Source organism: Anser cygnoides, chromosome 1 (genome assembly GCF_040182565.1).
Source record: "Anser cygnoides isolate HZ-2024a breed goose chromosome 1, Taihu_goose_T2T_genome, whole genome shotgun sequence".
NCBI classification, from domain to species: Eukaryota; Metazoa; Chordata; class Aves; order Anseriformes; family Anatidae; genus Anser; species Anser cygnoides.
In genome coordinates this window covers 3,187,190-3,206,990 of record NC_089873.1, presented here as the reverse complement: position 1 = coordinate 3,206,990, position 19,801 = coordinate 3,187,190, and the positions used below count along the sequence as shown (strand labels likewise).

At 44.4% G+C, this 19,801-nt stretch overlaps 1 protein-coding gene across 3 annotated transcripts in view; it reads right to left on the bottom strand.

Annotated features, from left to right (window-relative positions):
* The window catches only part of PLXNA4 (plexin A4), a 423,946-nt gene that overhangs the window by 51,950 nt on the left and 352,195 nt on the right, over positions 1–19,801 (bottom strand). For all 3 annotated transcript variants that reach the window (XM_067001227.1, XM_048062474.2, XM_013185453.3), the window contains 5 exons: positions 15,632–15,768; positions 13,794–13,961; positions 7,840–7,933; positions 5,817–6,056; positions 4,851–4,997 (listed from right to left, as the gene is read on the bottom strand). In XM_067001227.1, the coding sequence (XP_066857328.1) occupies positions 4,851–4,997; positions 5,817–6,056; positions 7,840–7,933; positions 13,794–13,961; positions 15,632–15,768 (786 nt within the window). The remainder of the gene's footprint in view (positions 1–4,850; positions 4,998–5,816; positions 6,057–7,839; positions 7,934–13,793; positions 13,962–15,631; positions 15,769–19,801) is intronic.

The window sequence follows — 19,801 nt, the reverse complement described above, 5'->3', positions numbered from 1 at the left end:
TAGTTATGGACTGACGGGTGCTAACTTCATTATGGAACCAGAGACCTTTGACCCAGACAGCTGGCACAGGAGAGGCCAGAGCATTGGGTATGCCGAAATTACAGTCACAATTTGCTTTTGACTCATCAAGTTGAGAAAAAAGTATCTGGAAACCACTCGAATAGGAAACCACTCAAATAGGGAAAAAAAAAAAAAAAAAGCCCACAGAGCCTGGCCCATCCTCTTTACAGCCCTTCTCTTAGCCACATGTTCTGCTTGGTCACATTGGCTAATGGACTTCACATGCTCACCAGGGGACAGGGAGCCAAACAGAGCATTCTGTTCTCCCTGCACTCTCAGAGGTCCTCAGGCCTCTGGGACATGTTTCTGTGTTAAACTTTGCTTTTAATAGCCAGAAAGAAACCCCGCAAGCGGTACTGTTGCATGCCCGACTAAACACTCTGCTGAAGAAAGTCTGATGGGAGCCCATTTACCCAACATGAACACCAATCCCAACAGCAATCCCACAGGGTGCCATTTGTTCAAGGCTACTACAAAGCTGTTCAAGACTATCTGTAAAACAGGACAAGTTTGAGTGGCAGGGGGAAAAGCACTGCTGACTAGTCTGAGATATAAAAGGAAGGCTTCTAGGACTGGGCTGTGGTAGGGGAACACTGGCTGTGGCTCAGCATAAACCTAGGAAGATGCCATGCAAAGAGCTTGAAGAATCGTGAAATGGTGCACCCCATCACTTCATCCCTGCCAAGGTTTGTCCTGAAGAAAAAAAGCTGGTCCTTCACAAAGTGAAAAATCTGTCTGCCAGGCAAGACCCAGGGCTACATGCTTCCCCCTCCCACTGTAAGTGGGACCCCTGACATATGCAATTGAACCTTTACCTATCTCCTTTATGAGGAGCTCTTTGTCTCCTTCTCAGCTCCCCTAGCAGTCAGTGCAAACAGCCTTCATCTCAGCCTAGTGCCCAGTCTTGCCCTACATCCCACCGGCTCTCAGTTAATCAGTCTGTTTCCAGCCTGCATGCATATGTGTTAATCCCAAACTTTCCATGCCTCAGCTCAGGCACTTACTCAGATTTCTTCCCTAGGTTTCAAGAGGTTGCAGCCAGCAGAAAAAAAAAAATGAAGCAAAGAGTTATGAATTAATGCAAATCTTCCAAGCTGCTCTCACTCCTCACCACCACAGCCCTTGCTGGGGACATGAATGTTGTGTCTCCATCATCTAGAAATGATTTATGGAGCCACGTTACAACCACTCAGAAGATGCCTGTTTTGCTCTAACACCAGCTGTAGGCTGTTCCACAGTTGGTCCTGGTCAAAACCACTTAGCTGGAACCCTTATGTCTCGCACAGGACAGAGGTGAATACCTGGAAATACATCATTTCCATCCACAAGGTCCTCTTACGCCCTGAATACCCCTAAACATTTGGAGATGGGCTCTAGAAAGATAACAGTGTCCACAGTGAGCAACTAAACCAAATCCAAACTCATCTGACCAGGCAACAGAGTTTGATGACCCTATTGTAGCACGTTATTGATGATTTGTAGAGCATCTTCAGTGGCCAAGGAACAACCTAGTAAGTCGAAGAATCATCAGTCCATAGTTTTCCTGTCTATTCCAAGATATAAGGCTCAACTCCACTTCAGAAAGCCTGCAAACGTAGAGTTTTGGTGTTGGCATGTGGCAAGCTCAGCTGAGAAGACAAGCTTCCAAAGTCAAAAGCTAATCTACTCACTCAAAACTATTGCCGTTTGACCTAGAGCAGTGTCCCAAATCCTTCCAAGATGACAACAAAATTGGCTCACCAGTTTGCACAATTTCCTTCCTGTCACGGTGGATCAATAAACTGAGTCATTATATTTCATTTTCTGCTTCCTACAGTGGTCCTTTTCGTCTGGGCCTGGCAGTGAAATGAGTCCATTGATGGAGTTTCAGACTAGAGTCAAACAATCAAATTCCTGTCCCCAATGCAAGTCTGTCCTCAAAGCCCACCGAACAGCCTGGCTCTGTGGGTGGGATTCCTCTCACCAAACTTTTGACATGCACATCTGAGTTGGACATTACAGCATGCTTTTAGAGTCAACACAGAGAAAAGGCACTTTTAGCGTGTGATTCATGCCAGCTGCTTTTGACACCTGCTTTGACATTAGGATGAGACGCTTTATTCAGCACAAGTTCCCATTTCTCTCTATTAGCTATAAGAGAATTTGGACTCCTAGAGGGAGGCGTCTAGCAAAGTTCCTCTCTAAAGATGTTTTCAACACTGGAAAAGCCTCACAGTCCACAAATCAAACTGCTGGGATCTAATGGAATCTGTCTCTTGGAGAAGAAAGCCTGCAAGTTTGCAGTGCTATTTGTGAGCGCTTAAATGAAAATAATAAAATAGACAGATATGGCCCTACTTTATTTCTTGGGCCCCGAGTGTTTTCCAAGGAAGCTAGTAACACCTCCCAGACAACTGAATTCCATATCGCCAACCAACAGCTTGGCACTTGTTAGGTCTATTAATATGGCATTTGCTCCACATGGCACTATGGCAGAGCCCAATTTTCTCCAGCAAAGTTTTAGGGATAACTTGTAATGGTTCAAGAGAGATTTTCTTAGGTCCTGTTCTGTAAAACTTGACTGTGGGTAGTGTCTTTCCTAGTGCAAGTTTGCCCTGGCAAAATATAAATGTTTGCCTTAGGATAATATGAATTGTGCCCTGAATTTCAATTGCTAAATTTGACCATCTCTCCATACAAAGATGCCAGGGTAATTTTCCACATGTAAATGAATACACAGAATACCAGCATCCCTTCGAGTGTACTCCACCTCTTCATTGCAGACCTTCTCTACCATGGTTACACATGAATCTTCCTTATTTCTATTTCTCTTACTTGGAAAAGAGCTTGCCTCCAGATCTTATTCTGTCCTTATAAACCATTGCTCTAGCCTTGTTGTTCTTTCATATTTTTTCAAGTATTTAACTCAGTTATTCTATAAAAGATAGCTTAACTAGAGCAAAACCATCTTGACATCAACATGTGGCACTGTCACCGTTCCTTCCCTTTGAAATAATCACAGCGTTACACTGGTTAATTCAGCCCATGGTCTCCTCTCAGATCCAGGCCATTTCCATTTGCAGGAAAGGGTTTGTGCAGCAGTTTTCTCAAAGTTGCACAGGTAGTCATCGGCAGAAGCAGAAGGACCTGGGAGAGCTACCTGTCAATTGTCCTGACCCTCAGAGTGACATTCATGGGAGACGTGGGCAACAGAGCTGCTGTGCCATGCTGAAGGGGCATTTCCCAGCCCAGCTGTCCCCCTGGTAACTTCCAGGTGCAAAGTCCATCCTTGAGCACTGGCCTCGATCAGAGGTGACCTTCCCTGTTTGATTCCCAGCCCAGACACTGTCAAAGGTTTGTCCCAGTGTTGGCTTTTGACATAGAAATCTGTAACTCGCTCCTAAAAGTGATGCTCATTAAAAGGCTTCAATGGGATCATCTTCCCACATTTCCAGCAGAATCTCTTGTTTGATCAGCATTCTCAGAAAGGGGTTGTTTTCTTCACTTAAGCTGTCCCAAGCTGCAGGAACAGGGGAGACTTTCCAATTAGAAAGGCCCGGCCAGATGTTCATCCTCCCTGATCCCCAGGGGTTGACTATTGCTCACCTGACTTTGAGCTCTGTCTCTCCAGGGCTGTTTTTGTCCATCTCTGACTAACCATATGTTTAATTATATTCATGAAAATGACAGGGAACATATATTGCTGTGTTCAAAAGCTTTGGTATTCACACAGAGAAAATCTCCCACTTCATTATTGCTCCTCTTGGAGTGTCTTTATGTGCTTTACAATGAATTGAGAGCCACAGCATATTTGCATGGCTGAAAAAGGATTATTACCTCTATTTTCCAGATGATAAACTTCAGCACAGAGAAGTTAAGTAGCCAGTGTGAGGTCTCCCAGCAGCAGTCACAATTGGGACCAAGGATGGTCACCATAAACTCTCTATTCTCTAAAAGACTGCAGAAAATTCTTTCATTTTATTTATTCTTTTTAAGAGCCATGTGGTGCGTCTCCCTCAAATTCTACAAATCTCACTGCATCAAATTAAACAAATACATGACAGATTTGGGAGGGCAACAGAGAGGTGGAAAAAAAGTTGATCCCAGGCAACGAAAAACATTGATCATCCACATGTCTGATGTCAGTTATTAGTCTTTGTTGTGTTTCCACCCACAGCTCCGTACGACTCAGATGAGTTTGCTGATGTGCTGTTTATCGGGCAACAGCACTGAGGCATGCAAATTGCTGAGAGGCAAGTAAAGGAGTGAATAAATCAGAGAATAGAGGAGGAAGCTCCCTCTGATGTAATCACTGGGTTCATTTTTCATAGGTTCCAGGAAGGATATGCAAGATTACACTAAGTTGTATAGATGTCAAAATCTCAAAGTCACACTACAGTCCATATCCTGCATGTTCTTTTCTCCTATATTAAGACAAATTTTAGCCACCAACATGCTGGTAGTTGCTGGGGACTGTGATGAATTTAACAAAGTACGTTGTGTAGGGAATATGTTACATGTATGAACTCACACGAGCATCTGGGATTCTTACCGGCTGTATGAAGAAAGAAGAAAAGAAAACTTTCCTAAAGTTTTGATTACAAAAAGTCCCTCACTGTCCTTAAAGATCTCCAAGTTGCCTTTCTAGGATTGATGGGGATATTACGTCAAGAGGAGACTCTGATATTTGTAGGCTCTACATAAGGTAAATGGTGATGCAAACCCCTAGGAGATCTCTGCCAGCTCCTCAGCATTTTTGTGCCCTCCCAGCTCACCCAGGGAAGAAAAGCTGAGTTTCAGGCATCACTTACCATCACCTTGTGCCGTCCAATGAGGTTTGGGGACTCACACAGCAGCTGCACATCTGATACGGTCACCACACAGGGCTTCTCACCAACCAGAACAGTGTAGTTCAGCTTGGCATTCCCTCCTGCCACTGGTGGGATCAGGTTCTTGCCCTGGACAGAAAAGAGGGTCACCCCCCCCAAAAAAAAAACATGTCAGAAAAGAGTTTTCCTTCCAATTTTGGTTTGCTTCTGTTACACAAGTGTTAACATTGCACTCAACATTCAAGCTTCACCGTTCACTAACTTAGCAAGAAAAAAACACTTAAAAAAACCTACAGAAGACAATAGGGATGGATAGACTGTCATCAGTCAAAACAGCTTGTCCTGTTTCTGTCTCTGGAACTAAAGCATTGCCTACAAGTCTTGAACAAACAGGCCCTCAGAAAACATTCAGGCTATACTGAAACATATTTCCAAATGTGCAAGCAGGTATTCTGCATGCACAAATATTTCTTTGTGTATGTGCCACATACCAGTGCTGATATGGAAATGTTCAAGCATAAAATTCCTTCTTTGTGTAGCTGCCCAGATTACAAAAATGACAGAAGACTGCTGTGGGATTTGTCCAGGAGTGAGAGGAAGGTCTCTAAAACCCAAGAAAGAAATAGGTTTGGGTATTTAACGGCCAGCCCTGCCACAGTGGTTGAAAATTTTCTTCCCTGGCAAACAACAGCGGTTGCAAATTTAGGTGGCCCACGTTTAGCTACAGCAGGGATTTATATTTTGTAGTTTTGGGTATTGAAGAAGCTGAGCAGTGATTGGTGCAGTGTTTGCTGATGGTGACTCTGATGTGATGCAATAGGATGGGTGCAAAGAGTGGAGGAAATCTCTGGGGATGCCACTGTGATTAGTGGGGTGCTAGCGGACACAGAAGGACCACAGGCAGCATGTGTCTGACCATCCTCATCCCGTCCTTGGTCCCCATCTCACCTTCAGTATGATTGGACTTCCTGGCTTCAGCTCCAGGATCCCAGAGGGATTGAAAACCTCAAAGACTGGGTTTGGGTAGTAGGTGAAGTTGGTTTTGTTGAGGATCAGCAGGGACTGCACATTGTCGAGAATGAAGCCAAACTCCTCTGGACGCTCAGCTAGCTCAGACTGGTGATTGGGGTCAACAGCCAGTGCTGGCGCCTGGCAGGTCATCTCCGTGCTGTTCTGCACCTCGCAGTTCTGGGGAGAGAAATCCAACACAGGGAGAGTTTATGGAAATGCCTCCAGCTCTGCTCGTGGGCTGATACCTCCCAAGGAAATGCTAGCCTAGCAGAGGACACTGAGGAGCAGACCTCCTTGGTTATCAAGAGGCAAACTGGTGCTTTGCTGCTTCAAAGCAGGCCCCAAACCCATCAGGCAATCAAGGGAAGGATTAGGGAAGATTTGCTGGGACTGGCGTGTAGAACAGTTTGTATTGCAACTGGTCATCCTGTGCCTCTGCTCTGAGGGAGTTCAGCCTCTGGGGTTGCCAGGTTTTCTTTCCTTCTAGAAATAAGAAGTTCTTTTTTTTTTCTTTTTTCTTTTTTTCTTTTTTGGACAGTGGAAGCTCATCAAAGCCCCACAACCATCCTGCAGTTAACTCTCACATCTAAAGATCATTCCACAAATATATGTGCAGTGCATGCTCATTTGTGTCCAGGATATTCCTGTTTGCACAGCCAGCTACATGAAATGATGCCCACCAAGCTGGAGTGGAGAAGACGATGAGGTAACTTTCAGGACACATTGAAGTCCAGTTCCAAACCTGACTACTAAAACCTACTTTTTTGTGTATCTGACAAAGGGGTAGCAGATTGTGAAAGGCTATTATCCCTGACTCCCATTTTAAGCCCCTAGAAATTACATCTGGTTGATTTTCAGGATCTGAGCTTTCACCTTTCTATGACATGGTTCCTAGCACTGTGCATCCTGGTCTCGCCAGGCACTACCAGGCTCTGAGCACCGAAAGAGCACTTCCCGATACAAAACTGGTGGGTAGTTCGTCACGAGCACTTGTAAGATGATGAATAGGCTTCATCAAGTGCACAATGGCATAATTGTTTGACTCTATTGTGTCATGCAAGAGCTGGAGTCTGCAGGAAGAATGTGATGAAGTCGTGCAGGCTTCTAATTCTGCAGCAAGCTTGAGAAATGTTTGGCCGTGCTGTGCCCAGAAACACGACACATTACCAAAGCATACCTACATACATACATAATGAAGTGGACCGGGGTTTTCCCATAGTTCATGAGGGCCTGGAAGATTGCCCACTGAGATTTACATCAGGCCAGAAACCAACATCAAAAGGTATTTCCTGAATCTGATGGGATGTGAGAGGTGACAAGATTGCTTTGGATTTGGCTTTATGAAGGGCGACACAGCAGAGTTCACAGGGGAACTGGGATAAGACCGAAATTTAAGTCTCTCCATTTGCAGACTGCAGTCTTTCTGCATTAATTTAGCCTATATTCCCATATTTTCTTTTCAGATCTACCACAGTTTCACCATTGTTCATGAGGCAATCGGTCACCGAGAGCTGAGCTGGGCTGTAAATGTAGCTGATTAACTCTGGATACACTTTTGCGGGATCCCAAATGGGTCAGGGAACGGACAGAGTAGTATTAAAGAGTACTACTATACACAGGCCCTTCTACTCCCAGCACACCCTGAATTTGAGTCTGTGTATGAATAGGCATAGATAATAAATAGCATCGGATGTGCATAGGACAAGAGAGAGGACAGGTATCCTCGAGCCAACAGAAGAATCAGGCTCAGCTGAGACCAGGAGCTGAAGGACCCTTCATGTCTCTGTCCCCTCCTTGGTCCAGTGCTCCTTTGTAGAGAGAGTATGGGGTAATCTTAGAGGAAGCCATGCCCCTTTTTCTGGATGCAACAGGAGACTTCAGCCTCCTCAGCTGTTAGGAAGCCTCTGTCACCACCCTGGACATTTCTTCCTGCAGTCCCCAGCCCAGCAGCAATACTCACATTGACGTGTTCCTTTCCACCGTGCTTTGCCCGGATCTGGGGGTTCTGGATCAGGTCTAGGTGAGTTCCCCACACAGCAATGGGCGTGTTGCCACTAGAGAAGACGAAATGAAAGAAAAGCATAAACCCATCTAATACATACCAGTCCTGATATTAAACCAGCAGTGGGTTGTCTATTTTCCTGAATGTTTACTGCAAAGTGCCTGACCACATCTCACAGACCTCTAGGAAAGAACACAAAGCAAACCAAACCTAACCAAATAGTATTTTTCTCATTAATTTATAGGTGGAGAAAGAAGTAAAACTGTATGCTTGTTGAAACTGACATGTCGAGCAGCATCTGTGTGCTCCATTGTCAGGACTCAGCAATCACAACTTTGATAATGAGAAGAGCAGGAAATCTAGAAGAGGCTTTTTGGAATGGTCCATAGATGATATCTTCTATTCTGTTTAAAGAAGGGAGTAAAAAAAAAAAAAAAAAAAAAAATTATAGAAACTGTCCAGTGCAAGCAACCATAGAGAATTCAGTTCTGCCTTGTTTGGGGTCTGTAGTTCTGTCTTCGATATTAAACTTGCTATAGAAAGCACCATTCTGAATAAGGAAATGCCACTTCATGGAGCCACCTACTTCAATGCTGCCAGGGAACCCAGTCCCACCACGTCTAGAAGAAACAGAGCCAAAGTCTTCAGACTTGGTCTGAATAAGGCATTTGCTTTGCTTCATTTAGTGACCCAGGCAGATATGCTCTGCAAAGTGTGTAGAACCAACATTTGACAGAGTAGAGATTTCTAATCACTGTGTCCTTTTGCTCAGCCAAAACTTGATTTCCTGAGAAAGTTGATTCATACAGGCCATGACCTTACATTTAGTTCATGTTATTGCTTTTATAACATCTCCCGCAGCCCAGCTTAAGAAGGGGAGATGGAGACAAAGCCCTTTTCATTCCCTGCAGTCAGCCTCACCAGAAGGAAACAGCTTTCAACCCTCTTTCCATTCCTTTGCCTCTCATGTGTAGGAGAGAGAGGAAGGAAAGTGCAAAGGAACATTCACAGGCTTTAGTAGGAGCCAGTGTGTGGGATGGCTTTGAGCTCTGCATGGAGGGGAAGGGTTCACCACAGGCAGGTTTGGCCATCCCAAACCAAAGCAGCGCTGCTCTGCGAGGGTCAGCTCTCCCCTTGCAGCCCATGGGTGCCTGCTGCAGGGGCAACGTGGTGCAAGGGCTGGATGGGGAAGAGTTATCTGAGAAAGCAAAAACCCCAGCTCTCAGGGCTCAGGCAGCCAAGGCAGGGTGAGGAAACGTCACCAGTGCCCAGTCTCTGCTATGGAGCTGAAGGTTTCCCAGGGATGAGGAGCATTCTCATCGGTTTCAGCACCTGCATCTGTAACTCCCCTTGGAAACTGTCCAGGCTTCAAATTATTTCCTGGAGCTCTTTGCTGAGAACGGGAGGGAAAGCCATGCAGAAATCAGATGGATTTATGTGGGGCTGGGAAAAGAAAGCCCAGCATCCCTTTCCTGCCTCTAGGTAAACCTCCACGTGCACGAAATATGAAACAAGTGCATTACAAATGAGACTGGAGAAAACAAGAGGGAATAAACAAACTGTAAGGCAGAAGCCTGGGCTGGTCAACAGATCTCTCCCAGTTCTAACTTTTGTTTTCCATGTTCCTCGTTTATGTTTTATTATTAAACAGATGAGGAAGGTAGGAATTAAAGCAGATATACACCTCTGCTCAGCAGTGTGGCTATCAGGTGTCAGAGAGCTGGATGCAGCTAGCTGGGACTGTGCTTCAGCCCTTCTAGCTGCTTCCACCCTGTTAGCCCAAACAGGGCCAGGACACCAGCTCAAACACTGGCTGGTGGCCATCCATGCTTTTAAGCTGTTAGCAGTACTCTGGCTTGGTTTAAAGTGCCTTGCTACCCTCCCAGGCAATGCCTGGTCATGTTCAAGGCATTGCAAGGGCCAGAGAGCACTTCCAATAAGCAGAATGGGTAAAGTTATACTGAATTTCAAGGAGAAAGAATATTTGATGGTATGGATGGGGGCTATGCAAGCTAGCTGGCTTTAGGTCCAAGGATAGCCCTGAATTAAGTGTTTAGTAGTTTAAACATAACTTTGACCAAGAAGCCTGTAAATTTGAAGTCATCTTAAGAATAGGTAGAGGAAGGGTGATGTGAGGAGGGCACCCCCATTGCAATAAAAAGTTATTATCTTTTCAAAACAAGGAGACACTTTTGTTCTAAACCCCAGCATAGCAAAGGTGTGATCATAGCTCCGACCACAAACCCCAAATCTTTCTCAAGAGCTTGTGGTGAAGCCATGAGCTCTACCCATGAGCATTCTCACAACTCTGTCTCCCTGCAGGTGCTCCTGTGATACTTCTCTGAGAGGTTCCTTATGGTCTTGCAAGAAAAGGCTGTACAGGCTGATCCATGGATCATACGTGGCTTTGAGTTCTGCGGGGTACCTCACGTTCTTATTCATAGAAGAGCTTCCCATCCCTTCCCTATAGGGAAAAATACACCCTCCCTAAAATGCAACTTCATGCTGAGGGTTCCTGACATCATCCAGGGAGACCTGGCTTGTCAAGAACCAGAGGAGAAGGGCATAAACCAACTTTTTGTTTCCCCATTGTCCTGCTTCTTCTGGATTTTTGGCTGTGGGCCTTTACTCTTTTAATTATTATTTATTATTTTTTATGAATCTCTGCTGATTCAAACTAGAAGGGATTTTGTGTATTTACTCAACAGTTTTATGTGTTCCAGACATACCAAATGTGTGTGCATATATACATATCTATATATGAGTGTGTGTATATATAAATAAATCCTTTTATTTAATCAACCGAGTCTGTGGACACAGTTTTTAAACCACTTGTTAAAAATTCTGTATTTGGTTTGGAAACCGAGCTTGCAGGCTCCAACCACACTTATTAAGCAAAGCTACAGCAGAGGATCAGACAGGGACCTTCTCTCTGGAAAAAAAAATAAAAATAAAATAAAATAAAATAAAATAAAATAAAATAAAATAAAATAAAATAAAATAAAATAAAATAAAATAAAATAAAATAAAATAAAATAAAATAAAATAAAATAAAATAAAATAAAATAAAATAAAATAAAATAAAATAAAATAAAATAAAATATAAAATAAAATAAAAGCCAAAGAAATTCTGTTCACTGAAGACATCACCTGAAAACTCACTCTGGCTTGCAAATCCAGCAAATTCAACTGCTCTTTGCCTTCACGTGAAAACTGGTAGCCACTGCCTTCTGTGGCTGTGGGTGAATGCCCTGTTGTAGCCACTTCTCACCCAGATCAGAGTAGTGACAGACACTTCTGCTCAGCAAAATGTCAGAGGTGCCAAGACTAAGAGCTTTCTTAATTTAACTCTTTTTTTTTTTTTTTTTTGTCCCGAAAGCTCTAAGCGTAATTTTCTCTCTGCAGGCTCAGATAATTGCTGGACGTAATTCAAATCAAACCCAGATCAAATGTATTAATGGAGCCTTATAAAATTCTAGGTACCTGCCAGCCCAGCGTGACTCATTTTTTTTGGCGATGTGAGTAAATTAGCAGTAATCTTTTCTTTATTGTCTTGGAAAATGGCACTTGAGAAGGTTTTAAGCCAGTCTGGGTACATTCATTCACTAATTTTGCAAAGCTGGTTTAGTAGCAATCATCTATCCCTCAAAACAGCTTAGCCCCACAGCCAGGAGTGATGAATCAGAGATTTGCTGTAATGAATCATACTGCATAACAAATATAGCAAGGAAGAGCCTCCTCGGTCTGTCTCCAGATCCACGTGTCTCTCAACTAACTTATTTCTTGTTTGATTCCCAGTAGTTGAGCTGGCTGCCCTTTCATCCAGCTCTCTGTGGATGCCTTGCTTTGTCTCCATTACAAACTCAGGACGGAGCTCCATGGCTTAACAGTGATTGTCCAAAAAATGGGCTCAGACACCCTGAACCACAGAGGGAATCCTGGATACTGCATCTTCTCTCTCTGCACCCTCCTCCAAGGTTACAATTCAAAACAATTCAAAAGTGCAAAAGAAAGGGCACAAAGGCAGAGGTGCAGTGGGTAGACCTGGTTAAAATTAGTCTCCTGCTACTGATCAAGTGGATGCTTTCTATTTTAGAGGTACCAAAGAGAGTAAGTTAGAGGCTGTATCTGAATGATGAGACAGAGTCCCAGTCATCCATCCTAGCAGCTACGGACCCTGCAAATAAGCTGGCACCTGTGAAACAAGCACCTCTTCTTAATTTGCTTTATACTGGGAGGAGGATGGGAGATCCATGGCAGAAAGCAATGGGATGCAGATCCTGTGCAACTCAGGGCCAGACAAAGCTGGGCCATTCCACCTCCAACCTCTCCTTGGCTGCTTCTTTGTCTCTTGCTGGGAGCTTCAGAAGAGAAACCAGGGAGCAAACAGGCTCTGGAGAGCTTCTCCTCTCACCTCCCAGCCAGGCCCGAAGCCAGGTGAAGGAAGGGCCCGTTCTGTCGCTTTCCTGGGGATAAAAGGGGAATTCACTCTCCTGGGTTGTCAATCTTACACCTTTTAAGCAGCACTAAACTCACTTTAATAAGGAAGGGACTAAAGCGATTTCTCATTTCACTGATAACCTGAACTCTGACTGAAAATAAAACCTCCAAATGGAAAATCCAGACACTAAAGCTTCGAGCCCAACGTGTAAAGATTCAATCCGGCTAAATCGGTAAATTCCCTCATGGTAATTAAAGGCACTAATTGATTTGTGAAAACATCTTCTGGAGGGGAGCTGAACTGAGGGGATTTACGAGTCCTGCTCCTAATCCCCAGATACTCCAATCAGTCCGGTTTGACAGGGGAGCAGAGAGCTACAGTGGATGAATGAAGGGACACTAAGATTTCTTATTTTGTATCTTTTCAAGGAAATACCAGCGTATTTAGTAGCTAGTTCCTCTATTCCTGAGACCATTTCTGCAAGATTCAGAGAGTATTTGGGTAACACTTTGATGCCTTCCACAACCAGGGCAAATGCTATACTCAGACATTGCACGAACCTTCTGAATTCACCAAAGCAGCATCAATGAGCTAAAGAGCAAAAGGGATACCTAATATGGAGGAAGACCCTTTGGTAGGGCAGGGACCTGGGCTCCCTTTGTATTTCATCTCAGGAGATGGCCTTGGGGCTTCCAGGCATGATAGCCAAACAAGCAATACTTATTCCTAAACCAGCAGGTAAGGCTGTGAGAAGGTGAGAATTGCTTTCAAACCCAAGGACTATTCCCTTCTCTAAGCACAGTCATGATGTTTATGTCTGGGTCTAGGAGGCTAATGGATATTTGACTGGTGCTGTCACCATAAAAAAACATGGACCCAGCCCAATGGGACCCAAAACATAGTCATGACCAGAAAAAAAAAGTAAGAATTGCAGCCTTTAGGAACACAACAGCTCCAGGGGACTGTGATACCACTGAGTGAGCATCTGGGTACTGGAAATAAACACCAGGCTGCGGTAAAGAAAGAGAAAGCTTCAACATCAGGCTGGAGACCTGCTGTACCTGCCTTTGTAATTAAAACATGAAGTCCCCAGGGCAAACTTCTGATGAGCAGTTGCAGCTGGATTTTGCTGCATTAAGCCAGCAAGAAAGCTGTAGTCTGCCAGTGAAGGTTCATTTAGCTTTGGACTACACCGAGTTGATTTGGAGAAAGAACACGGCTCCTGCCCATCCCTCACAAGGCTCTTTGGAAATTTTGTCCCAGGAGTACACACGGCTATGGAAATCCACGGTGCTACAGTGAATACAGAGAGCATTGCTGGCATTTATTGTCTTCCCAAGAGGCAAGTCCACCAGCTCTCATGGTTTTTTGGGATCTGGGAAGTGGGATCTTGGAAAGCACCATCACAAACATACCAGTGCTGCAGGAGAAAATAAGGGAAGCTGGTAGGGTGTGTTCCTGGGATGCTCACCTGAAGATGCTCCACTCAGGTTCAATCCTCAGGATGGTTGGATCCTCCACATACTCGTACTGCAGCTCCTGATGTATCTTGGCCTTGTCCACTCTCACAGACACCTTCACCTTCTCAAAGCCTTCATCCGAGGCAGTGGTGTTACAGACAATGTGTTTGGTGGATCTCCTGTGAGCAGAAGTGAGTAAATGTAAACCAGGCTCTGCCAGCAGCAAATCAATAGTGCCAATAACGGCCCAGCTTATGTCCTCTGACCTTAGCCTATTCCCTGTGAAGTGGAGAAACTCACTGCTGCAGGAATATGCTGGGAACAGTGTGACACATTCACCTGAGGAAGTGACATTGCCTTCTCACTGCTTTAAATAAAACCACAAGAGCCACCATTACTCAGGTCTCAGAATATAAACCGAATCCCAAGGGAAGTCCAAACCAGACCTCTCTCCAGAAATGTTTCTGAGCGATTAAATGCATGATGGATGTTTCCTTCCTGCCTGCAGGCACATGCAGCAGCAGCTCGTAAAAGGGGGTGTTTGCACCTCAGCTATCCAGTCTGGGATAATAAAGTTTACTTTGCATTAGGACTGTAAGCCTTGTTTAACTGCAGTTTGCAACATGCCTGAGACTTCTGCATGGGAAGTGCTAATGTAGTGGGAAGAATTTTATGGTTTTACTTAAAATGGATTCTGCATAAAAGTCTTCCTTTGGGGACTGGCTCAAAACCAGCTCCAGGTCTGAATTTCGCAGTGGCATTGCCTTCCATAAAGAGCCCAAAACCCAGTCCCCAAACACCCTCAGCCTTCCTAGCACTGTGATTTGTGACACAGATTCATCTTATATCCCTAGAAAGATGAAGCAGGGTTCATCCTTCCCTTGCAGCATGGCATTCACCCTCCAGGTGCTCTTCAAATTTCACTGGAAGTCCAGGCATTGTCAATCCCTTCTAAAACTCCCCAGTCTCTTTAGTAAGCAACTCCAAGCAGCTGTGGTTCCCGCTTGGCCTTTTAAATCACAAGCTGTGACTTCACCCTCCTGAATTATAGATGTTAAATCATGCTACAGTCCTGACAGGCAGCTAAAGAGGATTCCAGCATCCTGGAGAGGGAAGAGCTTTGCCCCAAGACAGTGGTCCCAAGTCCCCCGTGAATGGACCCTTCTTCTGCCAAGGAGAAGCAGGGAGAAATTGTGCCAGCTTTGTCTTGAGCTTCCACCAATACTGGCAGCAAAGTGCATTGCACTGGGTAGGTTGGAGCTGCAGGAGCCCCTGGGAACTGGATTTAGGCTCATTCTCACAGGGATCAGGGAACATTCAGCAGGTAACACCGACATTAAGCCTCTCTGAACTGCAATTGAACAGGAGCCAACACCGAGCTGAAATGCTGCAAGTCATCCATTTCTTAGCACCATGGGACTATTCTAGGCTAAAAGGGAGGTGTTTTAATACTTAAAATTGGTGTTGTCAGATTTTCTTTTTTTTTGCCTCTTCTAAAGCGGGGACATGAAAATGAATCTTTTAAATTATGTACCCTCAGAGCAAGTAGCAAAACATGGGACCATGGAGAATTGCAGAGAAATTTGACAAGGGGCCATGGAAAAAGCCCATCAAATACCAATCAAAACAATGAAATAAATACTGTTCTCCCCCCTAAAAAACATGCACAGTACGGTTGCGCTGATCGAGCACAGAGCAGAATGCTCTTTTCCACGGCAGAACAGACATGGTTACAAGCAAAAGAGTCACTCAAAGGACAGGGTGTTTGGGCTGCAGGAGAAATCTCTTGACTGCGATTGTTCACATCTTTCAGGTTCAGGTATACAAGGTGGGAAGGACTCCTCTGTACCTGTAGAAGAGGCAAGGTTGTCGCCCAAAGGTCACGATGACGTTGCTGCCTGCGTTGAGGTTGTTGCCTGTAATTGTCACCTGGGTGCCACCAGACACGGGTCCCCGCTTCGGCTTGAGATCAGAGAGCGTCAGAGTCTGTAAAAGCAAAGGATGATGCTGAAAACACATAATAACAAAGGAACTTTCCCTTTCTCTTTGAAGTACTGGAGAAAGTTAGGCACACCCAGGGGGTTAACCACGTTAGGTGAACTTCAGAAGATGCACATATTTTCCTGCTAAAAGAGGAGCGTTGAATGACTCCAGTTCTTTAACAGACACTACTTGAATGCTGACTTTGGTGAGATGAACTCAGACCTAACCCCAGTCTGGTTTCACCCTACAAAATAAGGCCTACCCTTATACCTGCTAGGAAATACCGTGTGCTTCCAAAGTCAGTTCCATGCCTGGATCCACTGCAGTCATGACCTCCCATCTCCGCTGCCCGTTTGATACAGCTCAGGAGCATTTTTGCTATTATGCAACACCACTTCTGCAAGATAAGCTAGGTCTCAGACTTCCTTATTGGATCTTAATGGTGGCCCTTTGCCTCAGGAGAAAACTGCAGAGCTCACAAGTAATGAAAGCCACCAGGTGCTTAGGGACATGGTTCAGTGGTAGACTTGGTTTTGTTGGGTTAACTGTTGGACTTCATGATTTAGAGGTCTTTTCCAACCTAAGTGATTCTATGATTTTAAGATTACTCTAAAGCTTATTGATCTACCAAGGGAACAGGACTTGGAGGATGCTTAAAAATTTCCCTGTGCTCACAGCCTTTTCCCTGGGAAGGAAGAGAGCTGAGGTTCAACAGAGCATCTTGTAGTCCCAAAGCTGGGAGCATGTGTTCTGTCTCTCCCATGGGCACACCACATGACCCCAGGTCTTTCTCTTTCTCTTTTCACACTTTGACTCTGAAACAGTCTTGTACTGCATGTGTGTCCTGCACTAATACTGCACAGCATCACTCATGTTAAGATGTGCTCTGAAATACTACAGCCACAAGAAAGAAGAGCACTGCCCACATGAACTTTTTTTTTTTTTGTTTCTGCTGATTGTCTCAGCCTCTTTTCCAAACATAACACAGTATTGCATTAATATATCAAAAAGAGGGCATAATTCCTTTAGAGGCCCCAAATCTCAAACCTTTTTCTTGCCTTCCTACTCTCTATTCTTCCCAAAAGCAAGATAAAATACTTGTACTCTGAAGGCACAGATCACCCTGTTACCACAATGCAGAGAGGAGACATCCATTTTCAGGGAGAAATTTGGAGTTACAGTTTATTCTTTCATTTGCATTTTAATAGAAAAACTTTCCACTCAGTCCCAAGTGAAAAGCCACTATATGCATTTAAATGAAGGTGGTTTTTTTTTTTTCCTCTCTAAGAATGATGACACAAATGCTTGAAGCTCTCCTCAACATCTCTGAATGAGCAGGTACATCATGCAGTCACCTTATTGAGCTTTGGAGACCATTAATCCACGTTTATAAAGCTGCTTGACACACACCATAGCTCCCCCTTTCACACACATAGACCTCTCACCGTCCTTGTGCCCTTATGGCTAATCATTTTGAAAAACAGCGACAAGGTTTCCACTTTGCTTTTGTTCAAAACGAAGTTACTGCTTGGAGACAGAGCTGAACTCGAAAATCAGAGATACTGACCAGTAGAAAAAAATTATTGACAGAGCTGGACTTTTCTTGTGTTCACACTTGCCTGTTTCTGATATGGTGGATTTGAGACTGTTTTTGCCTCAAGAAGTTGCTCACCTATCAGTTGCTGAAAGTTGGAGGATGTACAAGAAGAAAGAATAAACAAGAAATGACCTGTTTTTTATACTTGTCTGAGAATATTCTCCAGCAGATGTTATTGGGATACAAGGTGCAGAAAGAGACGTGTCTTCAGTATGTTGTGCTTCTCTATTTTTACGGTACTGCCTCGTGCTGTGATGGCAACTCCTCTTCCTTATTGATAGCCATAACTCAAATACAAGTTGTGGCCGACCATTAGGTTGCTGCTGGGAGATGACTTCCCACCCATGAAAGAATGGGTTGGGAATTGCCAGCTTGGTGCAGATAGCCTGCACAACTGCCCTGCAATACTAGCTACTTTACAAACCAGAGCAGGACATTTAAGTTAAAGACTCAGAGCCCTTATCCCAGTCCTTAATGTCCTTCTGCCCTTCTCCTCAATAGCTGAGAAAATGGCCATGCTCAATTCAGAATTCTTGCAGACCCAAATTACATCAGTGATGCTCCTTGGCAAAGTATTGATGTATCTCACGCCGATCTTACAAAAGGCTTTGTGGCTGAGCTTTCCAAGTTGTGATAAACCATTAATTATTCACAGTGGCGTTCATAAATATTGCACAGCGTGTTTGCAGTAAAACTCAGCCTCCAGACTGTTTACCATTTCCTAGCTGGTGAAAGGTGATGGAAAATGCATGGGGGTCTAGTGGATCTGTAATAGGCTGAAGTGGACAAGTGACAGCGAGGGAGAGAGGAGGCCAGAAAATCTTCTGTATCTTTCTAGGTACTTGACTACTTTCCTCTGCTGCCCAACCTTTTACTTTCCTCCACTATCTCCTTGGCATAAGCTGTCCTCAGAGAAGCTGCCATCAAAGCTGTGTCTAAATTGACCTCATGGTGCACATCAAGACTTTGGTTCCCAGGTCATTCCTCCTGGGGACAAGGGCAGAGGAAGACATGACCCACAGGCAGCTCGTGTACCCCGTTGTCCTTTCTATTGGGTCAATGGCAGCAGCAGGAGGGGCAGTATGCAGCCCAAGACAGAAGGGAGATCTGTTCAAAATGCTGTCCTGGAACAAGGATTATAGGAGCAGGCCCAGAAGAAATGCAACCAGATCACCCCACAGCACCTGCACTGAGCCAGAGACAGAATACAGGCAAACTTACTTCAGCATCTGATTTGAAAAAAAGAAAACAAAGAAAGAAAAGAAAAGGTAAAATCTCTTGGGTTGAAAGACAACAGCATTAAAATCATAGCAACAAAATGAGTAACATAAAAAGAGAGAGAGAAAAAAAATAAATGATTTTCATTTAGATCATCATAAATTTCATTTCAGCCTGCAACCAAATGTTTTGTTTCCCTTTTGGCTTATTGAACTCTCTAACGCAATTTGCATTTTTTATCACAGACCAGTTAAAAACAAACTAACAGCATTCTGAATTCAAAAGTTCAGGTTAGAAACGTTGGGAAGAACTGTTCTAGCATCTCTAAATTAAACTGCCTCTTTTTTAAAGCACCGAAATTAAGGATTCGGTTGAATTCAAAGCGTCAACCTTTCCATTTCTCACAGGAGAGGTGGAGGCTGAAACTATCAGCCAGGTTCGACCTTGCTTGGCTTCATACCTTTTGCAAAAGTAATTTCCAGAGGATTTGCTATGCGTCAGCAAGTGGCATTTAACTCCCGTGAGATGCCCTTCCGTAGCTCTCAAACATCTTCCTCCCCGTAAAGCTGCCACCCACCACTGCCAGATGCCAAGGTGTGCAATGTGTGCAACAACATCTCTACTCTCCTGGCAGAATTTCGGAGGAAGTCAAGCCACGCCAATGAACACAGCTCCTGCTACGAAAGCAGTGGATGCGGGAGAGGACATATGATGGGCAGGCTGGGGAGCATCGGTGTTTTATTCTGTCTAGCACAAAGGTATCAAGGTATGCAGCAGAGAAAACCCTGTTGGCTTCATGCTCATGCACTGCTGGGATAGCTGGCAGCCGGAAAGCCAGCAAGCAAAGGGAAAAGCTGTCACAGATGGACACGGATGATCAAAATCAGACAGTAATTCCAAGATTAGCAAAGGTGACGTGCTGAAGTGTAATGTCCTGGAAAGAGCCCTTCTGTCGGCATGGTGGGGGCCACCTCTTGAGGCGTCTCTGTGCCCCCGCCACTGTAGCACCTGAGTGACATTGGAAAATACAGAGATCTCCATAGCTCAAGGGGGAAATTGGAGAGATTTGCATTCATTACCAGTTCCTTTTACCATAAAAAAATACTTGGGTATGTGGATTATTTTAGAAAAGACCCATTCCCTTGCAGAAGTTGAGAGTTTGATGGGAACAAAGAGACCCTCTCATCTCAGATCTCCACAAGATCTGCACAATTCAGGGCC